Source organism: Mchenga conophoros, linkage group LG3 (genome assembly GCF_057382185.1).
Source record: "Mchenga conophoros isolate Kocher_MC1m ecotype Shallow Benthic linkage group LG3, M_conophoros_male_GT1.1, whole genome shotgun sequence".
Taxonomy (NCBI): Eukaryota; Metazoa; Chordata; class Actinopteri; order Cichliformes; family Cichlidae; genus Mchenga; species Mchenga conophoros.
The window spans coordinates 25,796,486-25,813,252 of NC_140528.1; the positions used below are offsets into that span (position 1 = coordinate 25,796,486).

At 37.2% G+C, this 16,767-nt stretch overlaps 2 protein-coding genes across 9 annotated transcripts; one reads left to right on the forward strand and one right to left on the reverse strand.

Annotated features, from left to right (window-relative positions):
- The first annotated feature begins 1,535 nt into the window (after positions 1 to 1,535).
- On the forward strand, positions 1,536 to 7,762 carry LOC146577870 (uncharacterized). Of its 7 annotated transcripts, none has more exons than XM_085256115.1 (10): positions 1,536 to 1,645; positions 2,680 to 2,889; positions 2,975 to 3,085; positions 3,354 to 3,644; positions 3,859 to 3,987; positions 4,265 to 4,342; positions 6,662 to 6,730; positions 6,872 to 6,922; positions 7,143 to 7,202; positions 7,310 to 7,762. In XM_085256115.1, exons 1-9 carry the CDS (start codon positions 1,597 to 1,599, stop codon positions 7,157 to 7,159), a joined length of 1,005 nt encoding a protein of 334 aa, XP_085112241.1. In that variant the 5' UTR covers positions 1,536 to 1,596; the 3' UTR covers positions 7,160 to 7,202; positions 7,310 to 7,762. The 7 variants fall into 7 exon arrangements, 6 of the variants coding, with proteins under 6 accessions (XP_085112241.1, XP_085112243.1, XP_085112242.1 ...); XM_085256117.1 differs by having other exon boundaries at positions 7,166 to 7,202; XR_014889674.1 differs by having other exon boundaries at positions 6,872 to 7,202.
- LOC146577871 (uncharacterized) lies at positions 6,002 to 16,338 on the reverse strand. 2 transcript variants are annotated; one of them, XM_085256119.1, is made up of 7 exons: positions 16,218 to 16,338; positions 14,576 to 14,881; positions 12,085 to 12,360; positions 11,116 to 11,217; positions 10,953 to 11,011; positions 10,773 to 10,847; positions 6,002 to 10,566 (listed from the first exon to the last, which is right to left on the reverse strand). In XM_085256119.1, the coding sequence occupies exons 1-7, from the start codon at positions 16,291 to 16,293 to the stop codon at positions 10,489 to 10,491; spliced, it is 972 nt and encodes a 323-aa protein (XP_085112245.1). In that variant the 5' UTR covers positions 16,294 to 16,338; the 3' UTR covers positions 6,002 to 10,488. The 2 variants fall into 2 exon arrangements, with proteins under 2 accessions (XP_085112245.1, XP_085112244.1); XM_085256118.1 differs by lacking the exon at positions 12,085 to 12,360 and having other exon boundaries at positions 16,218 to 16,330.
- Positions 16,339 to 16,767: the final 429 nt, after the last annotated feature.

Genomic DNA, 16,767 nt, shown 5'->3' on the forward strand with positions numbered 1-16,767 from the left:
CCACCCACACACACATATGTACAAGCATAGAGAAGAAGGGGGAGGAACACCAAAAATACATAAGTAACATAAGTCTATAACTGCTCAGGGATCCTGGGTCGCTCAGACCCAGGACCCTGACATTAAGTTTATTAGATTGATATATATATGCCAAGAAGACAGTGTATATCACTGTGACAACAGCGTTTGTTTTCATCGACAGGCTTTATGGTTTTTCCTATAATACCTGGTGGGCTGGTCTCTAGTCAAAATGCCCGGGCCGATTTTTTGTCCCAGTCCAGTCCTGCAGGAAACACACAGTCGTAGAGAGAATGTCACCCTGTAACCATGGCAACCGTAACGCTGCCGCCTGGAACAACAGAACATAACTGTCAAACAAAACCCAAACAGTCCTGACCCGCCACAATATGAAACAGGAAAATACCGCCGTGTAGTCCATTTATTTCAACAAAGTAACTGTATTCTAAATACCATCTTTTTAAACGGTAACTGTAAAGGAATACAGTTACTCATATTTTGTATTTTAAATACGTAACGACTGCCCTTAGTTATGCTGCAATAAGCATAGGCTGTCAAGGGATTCCCATGATGCCTTGAGTTTTTCCTTTTCAGTCACCTTTCTTACTCACTATGTGTTAATAGACCTCTCTGCATTGAATCATACTTATTATTAACCTCTGTCTCTCTTCTACAGCATGTCTTCTAACCTGTCTTCCTTCTCTCACCCCAACCGGTTGCAGCAGTTGGCCCCTTCCTGAGCCTGGTTCTGCCAGAGGTTTCTTCCTGTTAAAAGAGAGTTTTTCCTTCCCACTGTAACCAAAGTACTTGCTCATAGGGGGTCATTTGATTGTTGGGATTTTCTCTGTATGTATTATTCTAGGGTCTACCTTACAATATAAAGTGCCTTGATGCGACTGTTGTTTTGATTTGGTGCTATATAAATAAAATTGAATCGAACTGAATAGATATGATCTTGAATGGCCTGGCAGAGAGATCGGACTGGAAAGGATATGGAGCAGGTTAGGATGATTTAAGGATAGAGATCAAAATGAAGGAAAATAGCATGCTGAGAAGGTGCAAGGAGTAGTTTGAGAAGTTGATGGATGGTGGACAGATAGTTAATCAGGAAGTGCAGTATGGTATTATTTTTGTGCCACTATTCTGAGCGCACATAAAAAAAAAATTGCAGGTGCAAGTGTTGCATTTTGAGAAGAAATTTATTTTGAGCGAAGAAAAGCTAAATTTGAGTGAAAAAAATTCATTGCTGCGTGCAAAAAATGTATTTCAGTGTTTGCTATTATCCATATACACACAGAATAGTAGCCCCTCTCTCCGTCAGTTTTTGCATTTGTGCTTGCTTGCAATGTGTTATTTGCGCTCTCAACATTTCTTTCTGAATGTCGACATATTAGAAAAAAGATGCTGAATATGGAGCTGTGATGAAGAAGTAATAAAGGAAAAACGTTTATGGATGTGGCAAAGGGTTGGTGTGAATGAGGCAGGTGATCCGCTGTGGTGGGTGTTAAAGGAAGCAGCTAAAGAGGAACAAGAAGTGATGTAGCGTAGACAAAACAACAGGAAGTCACTGCCACTTTAATGTCAGCTACCATGAGACTGCCAACACTTCTTATTCTTTTCTTTCAAGGTATGTTCCGTGTACATTATCTGAAGCTATTTATCATTGAAAGATGTACCAGACCTCAAGTCTGGCACATCTTTCTTTGTACCTAAAGAAACTTACTCGTTTCTTTAGGTACAAAACCTAACTTGCGAAATAATTGCCTCACATGCTGGATGTAAATGATGTGACTCTTATCATTTAACTTTTAGATTTATGCCAAGAACAGTGAGTATAGTAGAACGATTTACTGTTGTTCTTATTATAAAAAAGAAGGAAGTTTGATTAACGGGTGTGCAAAATGGCTGCTGTTACATTCATTTCCGTTTCTCTTATAGAACACATTGTTAACGCTCTTGACTCAATCTCAATCCCCTATGTTTAGTGTTCATTAACATACATTTGTATTGTGCAATCTATTAGCTTGACCATTTTTAGTGCGATTTTGTTTATCCTGAGAGATTATATATTTTAAATCTGTATTGATATGTAACCTAGCTTACACTTAAAAAAATAATTAATTAATTAAAAATGTCGGAAGCACTTCTCTGTCTAGACTAATGGTGTCATTGGGAGTTTTAACCAAAAAGAAAAATATCTTGACACTTGATGTTTAATATTGCCTACTTATCATTGAAACTACTGCAAATGCTGCTCAAAAAACCAGGAGAATAAGGACCCCTAAAAGTTTATTCCGTTCATCTGGACATAATGTTTTCAGTGGGAGACGTCCAGATGAAAAGAATCAACTTTTTGGGATTTCCTTACCTGGATGATTGACCATCATGTAATTGTATGACAGATAGCTTTCATTAGCCATTTTATGATAATCACTTATTTATGGATGACTGAAATGAAAGCAAACAACATTTAATGAATCTTGTATTAAAAAATTCACATAAAATAACCTGTAAAAATGTTCAAAGAACAGAACAGAATACTGGAGCTTTTGATGGTTAAAGTTGCGAGTATTTATAGGAGTTCTTTTCATTCCTTTTTTTAGTGTTTAAACCTGAGAGATAATGTATAGTGTTACTAAATGTGTTTATGTATTTATTTAGCAGCAGTAGCTAAATCACCTCAGGAAATCTCTGGGTATCTTGGAGAAAACGCCACGTTGCTGGCAGGAGTCGACTCATCATGGAGTCTCACCGAAATTGAGTGGTCAATATTCACCAACATCACTTTGATTGCCACTTATCGCAATGACAAAATAAACACTGAACGTGTCCCTCAGTACACAGGGAGACTCACTCTTAACACAACATCAGGTGACATTTATCAGCTTTTTTTATTGTAAAGGAATTGGAGTTTTCTTTCTTTCTTGATTTTGTTTCAATGTATTTTATTCTATAGGTGACCTAACAATTCACAACCTGAAGGAAAGTGATGCCATTGAATACAATGTAGAATTACGCAACAGTAATGGCGATGACAAAGTAAATCAGATTAAACTCACAGCAAAACGTAAGTTATGTATAAATAAAACTGTGTTAATCCTTTATATTTTGACTTTTGTGTTGCATCATCTAAATCATCTATTGCTTATCTTATTTTAAAGAATTGCAGCATTTATGGACTATTAGTGACTTTGTCTTTATTTTGATTGCATACATGCTGCATAAATATCAAATTCAGCCATCTACAATCAAATATACTACTTGGTTTCAATTAAGCTATTCAGACATGTCTTTACTTTGTGTGAATTTATCATTTTCACTCTCCATCCTTGCAGAAAAGCTCCAGCAGCCATCCATCCAGAGAGTTACGAGCACATCTGTAGAAAGTGGCTGTTTAATGGTGGTGAACTGCTCTTCTCTGGATGAGGGTGTTAACCTCTCCTGGAGAGTTGAACCAGTCAGTGTGCTCACCATCAACAAGAGTCATCCCAGTGACAGCTCTGCACAGCTTTTTGCATTTGTCAGCACCAAAGAGAACTTTGCCAGTTTTACCTGCATCTCCAGCAGAGACACAGAGAGTGTTTCATCCAAACCTGTCACACCAAAGTGTGAGAGTAAGATCTGTGGTAAGTTGTTGAATGGGACACATTCTGTAACAAATAAGTACATATTCAGCTGAGATGAAGATTAAACAAAAGATCCAGCTTTAGTAACCAGTGCTGGTGTCAATGCATCCTTTGTTGTAAGGACTCTAAATTGAAACTAAATCAGACAAACCAGTTGACACCAGTTGAGTAATTCACATTTCTGATGCTTATGTTTTTTCCCCTCTCTGTATAGTTTCAAATTGTACGACTCCACCTTCACCAACAACAGGGACACAGTACTGTGCTGGAAATATTGTAATTTTTGTCATTATCGTCCTTGGGATATGTGGCATAATATCTTATATGATTTATCGTTATCGAGGTAAGAGGGAAAAAATCACCCCCAGAAGATAATGTTTATTCAGTTTCCTCCTCTGTGTGCAGAACACTAGAAAGCAGTGAAGTATCAGCATCAGCCATATGTGAGGTTAGACCCCCTTTTGAGGTGGTCAGCCCCTAAAAACAAGTATAGCAACTGTAATAATAATCATGTATTTTAGTATTATTTTCTGACATTGTCTTCTAGTGTTATATTCTGCCAACTGAAGACAAGATAGAAGGAAAACAAGTTTTAATGTCCAGTGTTCTTGATGTTACAGTGAAATCGTACAGCCTGCAGGGTGACTTGTCATCAATAACTCAGAATGCAGTGGCTCTGGTACAAAGAAGACAAGGAGGTAATTCCATAACGCTTTGCATGAAACATAGAAAAACTGCATATTGTTCTGATTACACATGATTTGGTAGACTCCCTTTTTGTGGTTAAAACTAAAACATTGTGTAACGGTTTCGCCTCCAACCTAATTTTTTGATTCATTCTGAATCACTTGTAGACACTGCACTAGGGCTGCACGATTTTTTGGCTTAGAATTGAGATCAGAAAAATAGTTGCGGGACGGCACTGTGTAGCGTTTGTCTAGGGTGTTGATCATTTTCCTAAATCCCTCGTTTTGCACAGTGTTGATGGCAGCCATATCTTTGGTCAGGTGATAAGTGATAGCCTCCGTAATTTCTTTGTGCCTGCGGGAGTTCGACGGGTATAGGGAAGCGCTGTATAAGGTTCCCGTTATTGATGTTTGGGTGGTTGACCGGTGTTGTGCCAAAAAGTGATTGTCTGCCAAAAGGTGATTTTCAGTGTTTCTGTGTATTTTTTATGTGTAATATCTTTACGTATGTTCGTAAATAGACTTCGGTGAACAGGGTTTACGAAGGGGTTATATAGAGAATTAAAAAAATTATCCGTTTTTCAAGTATCTTTACAACTCTCTGCTATTGTACTTACATTATAACCAATCCGGTCCTTTATCCCCACTTAAAATATTTTTACAGAACTATTGTAATATTTGCTGCCATTTCTACTGTGCTCTTGGCCAACTTACTCTTACAAAAGACATTTTAATGTTAATGAGATTTTTTTAACTGCATAAATAAAGGTTATATAAAAGTCACTGCCAAAAACTGATTGCGGCTTCTACCTTGTTACACGAATGTTGTTTGTGGCTCAAGATGACTTTGTCATCCATAAGGGATGCATTTGACATATGTTTCACATAGTATAGCCCAACAAGTTACTTGTAGCAGTTTAAATACGAGCAATCAGTTTTTGGCAGACAATCACTTTTTGGCACAACACCGGAACGGATTTTCTCCTGTCACTTTCTCGTCATCCCTGAGGTGCTCTCCGTTGTTTTTTCCCTGCTAATTTTAGCATCACACGGCACAGCTTCTGTATCACGTGGTATAAGGCTCCGCCCTTGTCATTTGTTGAGCAGGAAGAGTGAGCGCTTGTTTTCATGCAGATTACGTCCCGGATCAAAATGCGGTACAATCGTTGTCGTCGTCTTTTTATTTTTTTTATTATTTTTTTAATCGTTGTTATTTGGAAATGAGATCGCACATAAGTATGAATCGAGATCGCGATTTTCTAACGATTAATCGTGCAGCCCTACACTGCACTATATAATACAACAATTGAAGTTGCTTTTGAAGATAAAATAGTGATATGTACCTCACTGAAATTAGGTTTACACGTGAAAAGAGTTGACTACATGTGCAAGCAGCTTATTCAATTAATATTAAATACCAGGTACTGAATATATGGCGATATGACTGGAGGTTGAGCACCCCTCAAAGTTTTAACCTAGTCAGCTCTCGTTGTCTTCTAATGCTATATTTTGTCAACTTGTCTATTGTAGACAGGATACAATGAAAATGGGTTTAAATGTCCAGTGTTCTGAATGTCATGATGCTACAACAGCTGGCCTGGTTTGTCATTGATGAATAAGACTTTCTTTGATGCAGCAGAAAAAGACAAAAAGGACAAAGAGGTCATTCGATGGCATAAATCAGTGGAGCAGATTTTAAACAAACTTTACCAGAAATATGGCAATAGTGCAAACTGTTTTGATACTGTGGGATCATCGCTGACTAATAAAATAATAGATTATATTTTTTGTTATTTTTTAGTTGAATTTAATGAGTTTGTGTGTTTGTCAGTTAAATACATTGTAATAGGAAAATTTTGTGTTATTTTGCATCATTGGTTTCTAATGTTATGTTCTGCCAACTTGTCTACTGGTGACAGGATGGAATTAAAATATGTTTTAATGTCCAGTGTTCTTGATGTTAAAGCGCTATCACACAGGATGGTTTGCCACTCAAAAATGTGACTAGCGCAAAAAAATGTGACTTGGCAGAAAAAAAGATGAAGAAGTAATTTGATTACACAAAACTTTTACTTACTTGTTCTCCAAACAGCATTACAAATGTTAGCTAATATAGGCTAGATAGAGATTAGTAGCTAATTTTAGCTTTCAGAGCCACTAGTCTGCTGGTACATTGCTAGTTCCCTGTCAAGGAGCAGATTTACTTTATTACTTTAGTTAGTGAAAGATATTTATTTCTATTCTGTTCGAATTGTGCTTCATTGTGTGTTTATACACTTTATACAATTTATTAGGTTGTAAATTTTCTTTATGTTACATTTAAATTTTTAGTGGCAGCACAAAGACCAAGAGAGGAAGAGCAGAAAAGAAATCAGAATGAAGACAGCAATGAGAAAGCAAGTAAGCAAAAAGAAACAAGTAAGATTTGACATGCAGAAGCATGTGAAATCATTAAGCAGGGTGTTATACTATATACAAATATGGATCTCTAACCTGCTGTTATAAATATTTATATAAGATTATATGTTTATCATTTTCTAGTTCAACACAAGGAGGAGAACAGAGTGCTTGAACAAGAGCAGGAAGAACAAGGTGAGCAAATGGGCAGATTGTGAAGTTAGGTGGAAAACATGCATTCATGGATGCTTTGTATGCTTTCCAGTAGTACATGAAGGCTTAAAAAATACTAGGGGACATTCTACTCAAAATGCTATTAGCAGTGTGGTGTCTTAGTATCTGTATTGCATAGTGCCACTTTAACTGCTTGACTCCCTCTTTCTTGAATGATGAGAATTATTATGTAATTTCACAGCCAAAATGATAAAATAATTGCAGGTGGCCTGTAATATATTTGGGTGATCAAAGCCCAAAGGTAAGTTTCTGTTTCAGCTTTATCTGGTTGCTAGGATTAATTACACTTTTTTTAATACAATGACAAAATAACCAAGTTCCTTTCTATGTTATTATATGTCATAACAGCTTCAAGAATGTCACAATAGCCTCAACAAGAATTCCTGAACGATTTCAAAAACATGCCTGAAGACAGATTGAAGACAACCGTTGTATTTGAATGAATGCATTGTGGCAGAATCATCAGAAGATGGACACAGTATTAAGAAAACATCAGTTATCTAAATGATAAAGTTAAAAAATCAAGTGTCAAAACTCAGACATGGTGAGCATTACCCACTATTGTATAGGTGGTCAGGATTCTTAAATTATCTCAAATATGTTTTTTTTTTTTGCCTTTTTAAAATATTTCATTATCTTAGATGTAAATCTCGCCCCCTCTCTATTTTTTTGCTACTTTATGTACTAGAGATGGCATGACACTTTTCTATGTCTGATACGAATATCAAAAATTTGGATATCTGCCAATACCGATATGAATCCGAGATAGTGTATTTTCTAATAAATACATTTTTTTAAATATCTTGCTGCATTGTGTATAAGTTCCTACTCAAGTTTTAAAAAACAAAACGCAAAAGCTATTCTGTTACACCTGTATGCAAAAAATGCACCCAAAATAATTCATAGTTCAACAATACTGATCAATCTAACCTACACCATCCTCCCTATTCCTCCAGAATAGGGAGGATGGTGAGCGGATCGATGCACATGTAAAGTAAATGCAGAGAAATCAATTATTTTTCTACAATAAATACATAGATTCAACATCTTTCTTCAACAGAACTGCTGACTGCACATATGGTACCTTCCCAAAGGAAAATGTACTATAGGTACTACTATTACTCGGGTATATATTAGAATTTATATTTACTAAATACAATAATGGATTTCTATACATTTTACATAAGATAAAAACTTTGGTTGTAAGATTGAGATAACTATTTATTAAAAGCTAGACATTTTAAATGAGAATAAGAAAGAAAAGTACTACTTAGAAAAGAATCCTGGTGTTATTTGTCTCTCAGAAACAGTTCATAACTTCCCTTCAACTCATTCAAGTCACCTCGGCTGTAATTGGTCCAGCCCAGAGTCAAATATGACCAATTGGCCAATCCACCACCTTTCATTGTTTATACTGTTACATAATGATAATAATGATAGTAATAATAATAATTATAATAATAAACATCGGCTCATAAAAACAAAAAATCACCATCGGCGGCCAATGGCCAGTCCAGTTCCATATATCGGTTGTTTAACGTGGAAATACTTTACAAACATTCAGAGATGAACTTACACACTTGCTTTACTTCTCTGGGATAGCTTTCTCAGAGATGAAATGCCAGTTTGGTAGTGAGGCTCTAAATGCTGCACCAGACCGCCGACTGGTCTCGCACGCCACAGCTGCTCTATTGCCTGACGCATATGTACAGAAGTAAGTAATAGTTATAGCAACCCAGTGTTGTCCAGATTATTGTGTGTGTGTATATACATCAAATGTTTGTATGTGCTTCACTCCATGGCACTACAAAGATGATGCTTATGCTAAGTTGGATCACTAGTTACACAGTGGGAGGAACACTGGTAGGAGACCCCTTGAGCAAGTCAGAGTCATGTCAGTGGTGTTCAGAATTCAGGTTGGCACATGATATACAGGGCAGCACGGTGGCACTGTCGTTAGCACTGTTGCCGCACAGCAAGAAGGTCCTGAGTTCAATTCCACCATCAGTCCGGGGTCTTTCTGTGTGGAGTTTGCATGTTCTCCCCGTGTTTGTGTGGGTTCCCTCCGGGTACTCCGGCTTCCTCCCACCGTCCAAAGACATGCAGCTTGTGGGGATAGGTTAATTGGATAATTCAAATTGCCACTAGGTGTGAATGGGAGTGCGAATGGTTGTCTGTCCCTGTGGGTTGGCCCTGCGACAGACTGGCGACCTGTCCAGGGTGTACCCCGCCTCTCGCACTATGACAGCTGGGATAGGCTCCAGCGCCCCCCGCGACCCTGAAAAGGATAAGCGGAAGCGAATGGATGGATGGACGTGATATACAATAAATGTTTGGGGCTTTTTATGTTTGTTTGTTTTTTGCAGTGGAGTTGAAGTTAAAAATAGATAAATATATTCAATTCAATACATTCTTAAACTTATCTAGGTGGCAGTATCTGTTTAGAGATATTCAGATATTTTATGGTTAAAATGCGTGCGAATATTTATGCAACTGCATACAAAATTGTATGTGGTATGTAAATATTGTATAATAACACAATTATAGAATGAAATAGTCTATCTCTCAGTTTAAATTTGCCAGTAATCACTGACAGAACTATTTGAAGTCTGTCAGTCTGTCAGCGTAATTCTGTAACATCGGGTAAAATTTCAGTTACATTATACTAAAGTTGTACTTTTTTACAGCACCTAAATCTCCTAATGAAGACATTAGGATTGCATTGTATGTTACAACTTAATTTTTTCTTTGTGTACTTATAGAATGGAGTTTTATTTTTGAACATCTTCCTTTTAAAAAGTACATCTCAATCTTCTGTGCTGCTATGGAACTATTGTGAGTCTCCATCGTCCACCATTGTGGATACCACAATAAATGGTCCATTGGAGTGATTGGAGATGATGTGACTCTTCCATTCAATAGCTCTGACTAGCAGGATATAACAGCTTGTTGGCTGGTGGGGAGTCTGGGGCAGGCAGCAGAATTAAGGGCTATACTATAAAGGGGATTTAACCCCGAGTTAATGAGGATAGTCATGGTTCAAAAACTGATTCAGTGTTACCTATCACTTCATTGATTAAGATGTCTGTTGATTCAGTGTTATATTTTGGGACTGACATATTTGTAGTAGAATGAGCACCACATACCATGATTGTGCAGGTAGTTTTATATCAACAAAAAAGTATTGGTAGAACTATTGTAAATAAAATAATTATTAAGAGAATAATTACAGTCACATGAATGCCATTCAATGTATGTGAGGAAAAAAAGTACAATATACTCTGTATTTTACAAAATTTACAATGTTAATGACATTTCCTTATATAGCTTACAAAAGAAAAAGAAAGGAAAATAAGACACTTACTCCAATATTACTAAAGTCACATATTAAATGTTACCTCTTTTGTTTTCCTATTAACCTTGTATTTCTTATTCTGCCCATTATATAATTGTTGTTAGAAGCAAAATGTTAAATACCACCTTTTTTATGTTTATACCAAAAATGGACAAACAAAGCTGTGCACCATCTAGGAAACATCTTGGTAGGGGGACACTGAAACCTTCCTCACACGATTAAGCTGGATCTTGTCATAGACAGTCTGAGGCTGTAAGTGTGACAAAAAGACATCAAATCCACAGTTACTTGGTCTGTTCTAACATTAACCAGTATTTACAAAAAGTGAAGTATAAAAAGTGCTAAATACTCAGCACAAGGTAGAAATAATGTCAGGTCACTACACTGTAGTGACTTGACATTATTTCTTCAACAGATTTAATGTTACAAGTATCTCAAACAAAGTTTTGCTCTTACCCCAGGTTTAACCGGGGTGACTCTATTATCAATGGTTTCGTACACCGAGCAAGGCTGCATGGTAGATAGAGTCACCTGAGAGTGGACAGAGACAGGTAGAATCACTGAAGTAAAACTTTTAGGAAACACAAAACCTTCCTAAAAAAAACTCATGTGTGCAAATTGTATAAGCATACTTACGTCATCATTTGTAAGCTCACCAATATCAGCATACACTGTGAGGTCATTTGTGTCACTTCCTGGTTACAAATGAAAAAGAAAATCAGAGAAACTACTAAAATATGGCACTATTAATTTTATTATTATGATAGCTAAATAATGGAAATAATCAAGAGTTTCTTACCAATGTGTCTTTTTCTGCAGCAACAAATTCCCACTATAGTGACTATAGTTACTATCACCAAACATCCACCAGCTGCACCCATGTAAAGGAAAATGTGTTTTTCTGCAAATGATGACATTGATTATATTAAGAACATCCTACGATTAAATGAAAATAACCAAAACAATACCAGCAAAATTATTGCAGATAAGTAGTTTTCACAAGTCGAATGACAATGATGACTTCAATGTCTAACCTTATATTAAACATCATCATCTAGAGCGATGTGCAAAGGTCCCAAATCATCCTTCATTTCTTTATATTTTGCTTTCAAGAAACCAGACTTTCTCATATTTTTTAAAATGGATTTGAGCAACAGTTTATCCAGGTTTCTGGAAAAGACCAAAAGTTCTTTCAAGGTTTTACTTTGGACACTGGCTGGATTTTTACTATTTTTAAGTCCAGTCCTTGTATCCTCCAGGGATAACCCTGAGCTGTGTCAACAAATAACTTAAAACACATAAAAAAGAACCATTTTTACATAGGACCTTCAGGCTTTTTAGGCCAGCAACCTTTTGGAAAATATACTATTTGTTCAAACAAAAAAAGTGTTTTTGCACCAACAAGGTTATTTTCAAAGAGCTATTAGCTGAATAGTTTTTTTTTTTTTTTTTTATATCTCAGCATGGTGTGCAATGTGTCCTTAAAAACACTGAGAAAACTGGAAAACTTTCAGCTCTCTTTTTGCCTTATATAGTGTATTAGCATTTGTATTTATAAATGCTTCAATGAATCACTGCAAGTTTCCTATATTCTTTGCAAAATATACAGAAATGAAGGGTGCGTCAAGACGTTTGCACAATACTATGTAAACTATTTTTCCTGCTATATCATTTCACAGTTTTACAATATTCATGGTCATGTTTGATCTGAGAATTGCATCAATATATTATAAATAAGCATCATATCCACTTGTTATGTGTCCTATACCTTTTAGTTCTTGTTGTGTACTGTTGCTGCACTTCACTGTTTGAAATGCAGACTTCTCACTGACATGATTGGAAACTGTGCAGGTGAAATTGGTCTCAACACCTTGATTCTTGATGATATATTGTTGTATGGGACCAGTTACTGTTTGGTTTCCTACAGTCCACTTGTAGCTGACATTACCAGTTGCTCTGCACTCCAGCCGAACTGTACATGATTCATTTGAGGAAATCCAGGTAGAACTGATTTTTATGACAGGCTGTTTAGTTATGGGCTTTGCTGAGAAAACAGGAGGAGACAGAAAGTGTGTCAGGTCAAGTATATGTGGTGCTGATTTCAGAAAATGTATTATATAAATCTTTATGTGTGTGTATACATATATATATACAAAAAAACATATATATATATATATTTTGTTATATATATATATATATATATAAAAAACACCCAGCACGCCCCTGCGGGCGGTTTATCCTTCAAGCTCGGGTCCTCTACCAGAGGCCTGGGAGCTTGAGGGTCCTGCGCAGTATCTTAGCTGCTCCCAGGACTGCGCTCTTCTGGACAGAGATCTCCGATGTTATTCCCGGGATCTGCTGGAGCCACTCGCCTAGCTTGGAAGTCCCACAGGATCTTAGCTCGGTCATTCTCCACCACCCTTGGGGGCATCTCCCATTTTGACCTCGGGACTTCCAGGTTATACTCGTTAGAACAAGATCCGGGCCATCAACACGTACGCCCTGCCCGTGATCAGGTACCCTGCTGGGGTAATAGGCTGAACAAAGGAGGAGATAGAAGCCACTGACATAAAGACAAGAAAGCTCCTTACCATGCATGGAGGGTTTCACCCCAAGTCCAGCACCCTGAGGCTGTACGCTAAGCGGAAGGAAGGGGGCCGGGGACTGGTGAGTGTCAGCACCACAGTCCAGGATGAGACAAGGAACATCCAAGAATACATTGGGAAGATGGCCCCAACTGACCGAGTGCTCAGTGAATACCTCAGGCAGCAGAAACCCAAGAAAGAGGAGGGAGATGAGGAACCATCATGGAAGGACAGGCCCCTGCACGGTATGTACCACCGGCAGATAGAGGAGGTGGCTGATATCCAGAAATCCTACCAGTGGCTGGACAAAGCTGGACTGAAAGACAGCACAGAGGCACTAATCATGGCAGCACAAGAACAAGCTCTGAGTACAAGATCCATAGAGGCTGGGGTCTATCACACCAGGCAAGACCCCAGGTGCAGGCTGTGTAAAGATGCCCCAGAGACAATCCAGCACATAACAGCAGGGTGCAAGATGCTAGCAGGCAAGGCATACATGGAACGCCATAACCAGGTGGTTATGGCATTCCACAGGAACATCTGTGCCGAGTATAACCTGGAAGTCCTGAGGTCAAAATGGGAGATGCCCCCAAGGGTGGTGGAGAATGACCGAGCTAAGATCCTGTGCGACTTCCAGATACAGACGGACAAAATGGTGGTGGCTAACCAACCCGACATAGTGGTGGTAGACAAACAGAAGAAGACGGCCGTAGTGACCGATGTAGCGGTTCCGAATGACAGCAATATCAGGAAGAAGGAACACGAGAAGCTGGAGAAATACCAAGGGCTCAGAGAAGAGCTCGAGAGGATGTGGAGGGTGAAGGTGACGGTGGTCCCCGTGGTAATCGGAGCACTAGGTGCGGTGACTCCTAAGCTAGGCGAGTGGCTCCAGCAGATCCCGGGAATAACATCGGAGATCTCTGTCCAGAAGAGCGCAGTCCTGGGAACAGCTAAGATACTGCGCAGGACACTCAAGCTCCCAGGCCTCTGGTAGAGGACCCGAGCTTGAAGGATAAACCGCCCGCAGGGGCGTGCTGGGTGTTGTTTTTAGATATATATTAGGGGTGCAACGATACTCGTATCGATATTGAACCGTTCAATACAGTGGTTTCGGTTAGGTACTGAATTTTGTGTATCGTTGCACGATACACAAAATTCACGGTTCGGTTCAATACTTTGGTAAAGTCGATACAAAAAAATGTTCACGCCTTTTTAATTTGTCATTTATTAAAATTATATATATATATATATATATATATATGTATATATATATATATATGTATATACATGGTTTGAAGAAATATATAAATGATTTAATCTTCATCTTAGTTTTTAAGTTACTGGAAAAATTATGGAAAGACACAATGTTGATTTGCAGTTAAAAAAAACTTAGGCTGATAAAATATTACAAATTGTCGCATTGTATTTTATAATGAGTTGTATGGATTAGTGTTAATAAACAGATACATGAACATAAAGTTCAGAATAAAAAATAAAGTCAATTAATTAGTGTGATGTACAACCAGTATTTAACGTTAACACATTGAGGTGGCTGAGAAGGCACAGAAAAAATTTAATAAGTAATAAATAAAGTAATAAAGAGAAAAGAAAAGAAAGTTTAAAAAAAGAGCAAATTTTTCATTAGGATCCTTGTTTAGAAAAAAAGTCTCTTACCATGAACTTGCAGAGTGATGGTGACTGAAGGCCTTTGCTTATCATTCACCTCTGAGACAAAAATGAAATCACCAGAATCTTGAAGAGTCAGTTTTCTCACTGTTAAAGTAAAGTCTTCAGGGTTCAGCTCTGATCTGTCCTTAAATGGAGAGTTTTTAGAAACAACCACATCTTTCCCTGCAACTGTTATTCGTCCATATCTCCACGTTGCTACAGTCACACCTTCAGTTGGTAAGCCTGGTGAAAGCACCACAGTATCTCCAACGTTTCTGTGAATGACACGTTGTCCGCTGGAAGCCTCCACATCTGAAAATCATACAAACAACTGAGTATGATCGTCATGAAAGTTCAAAGTTCAGTCAGTTAGTGAGAAGAAAAAGACCAAATTACCTGCAACCATATCCTCTAATTTTAGTATGCAAACAGTGATTGCTAATTCAAAAATAACAAAACTAAACAATCACAAAAAAGAAAAAATTACAAAAAATCTTATTACAGAATGAAGACATTTGTCAATTGACTTTTATGGTATGAGTGACCTTGCATAGCTAAAATTTTAAATATGGCAAAAATAATTACATATTATTGCTCCATAAATGTTTCTAGGTTGTTGGTTTCTCTACAGATAAACAATAATTAATTAGTTAGTAATTTTAGGATAAATAGAAAAGTGCATGAATAAAAAAATTAATAAAAACAAAAATAAATAATCAAACAAAGAGAAAACCAACTGCAGGCATCTGAAGGCAGTTGTTCATTAGTAGTGGTTATTTATAGCAATAATTAATACTTTAACACAACAATTGTCTGTGTGATTACCAAAACTGCTGCATTTTGATTTAAAAAAATGGTGCAACTGCAGAATATGTGGACAAAGTTTACAGCTGTCCCCTGTGTTCTGAGCTCATCACTTTCGGCCACTGTTGCTGCTACTGGTGGAGAGTACACAGGAAATGCTTCTGTTGCTAGTGTCACATCTGACTCACAGCTTTTTCCTATTTGCTATACTGAGTTTATTTTCTTTTGTTTTTGTTTCTAAATACAAGAGAATCAACACAGATCAATTTATGTCTGTACAAAAGACTTCTGAAATGTGTCCACACCCCCATTTCAGTCAGATCAATTACTACATAGAACTGTACTGTATGATAAGTTATGCATAAGAAGGATACAATACAAATAACACTTGCATGTTATACTTATGAATACTTAAGAAATACAAAATAAAAAAATCAGCAAGCAAGTTTCTTTAATTAGATTTCTAAACAGATGCAATCTGAAGTAGCAAAATGCAAACCAAGCTGCCAGTTTAGAAATACAAAATGTAAGAGGTTCACTGTTCATTAAGTTATAAATACTTAATACTTTTATATGAATGCGCCCAGTTCTCAAGTTCACAAGTTCACATGATATCATAGCTTTAGGGTCACTGCTACATTTTGTAACACTAGGTTTAGAAACTCACAAGAAAAATACACTGCAAGCCTCTTCCAAGGAAGACACGTCACTTCTCAAGAGTTGAAGCACTTCTGATGTACTAACTAAGCATGTATCAGAGTTTATGAAGCAAACAAATACAACACATTAGAATTGTATTTGTGACACACATCTGAGAAAGATCTAAAAGCACAGTTGTACTTACAGTAGAAGCAGACCCAGAGAAGTAGCACAATGCTCTTAACGAAGTAGCTACGATAACAAAGTCGACCACCAAACATCGCTGTGGGGAGAGGAACAACGTCTGTTTCCTCTTCTTGTCTGTCAAACTGTGGCTTCACAAGTAAGTGCAGAAAAAAAAACTGAGAGGGTGGAGAGTGGGGGGAGGTTTCAATCAACACAGAAGCAGAACAAGCGGTCATAAACTTGCATGATATGCAGCAAGATTAATGTAGGCACGCTATTTAAAATCCATTAAAACACATTAAACTCAATTAAACTTAAAAAAAAAAGATATTGAGAGGATTTTCTAAGACACCGTTGGGAACAGTTAATATGTACAACAGCATTGCCTATTTTTGCTATAACAACATTTTTAGGTCACAGAAAGCAGCCTAAATAAATACAAATTCCTACTTACATTAAACATTAAAAATCCTGGGCCCTTATTATTGGTAGTCAGTCCTACTTTGCATTAACAGTACAAACCCTGCATTTACTGCTACAAACAACTGTATCTAAGCTAGATGTGAAGA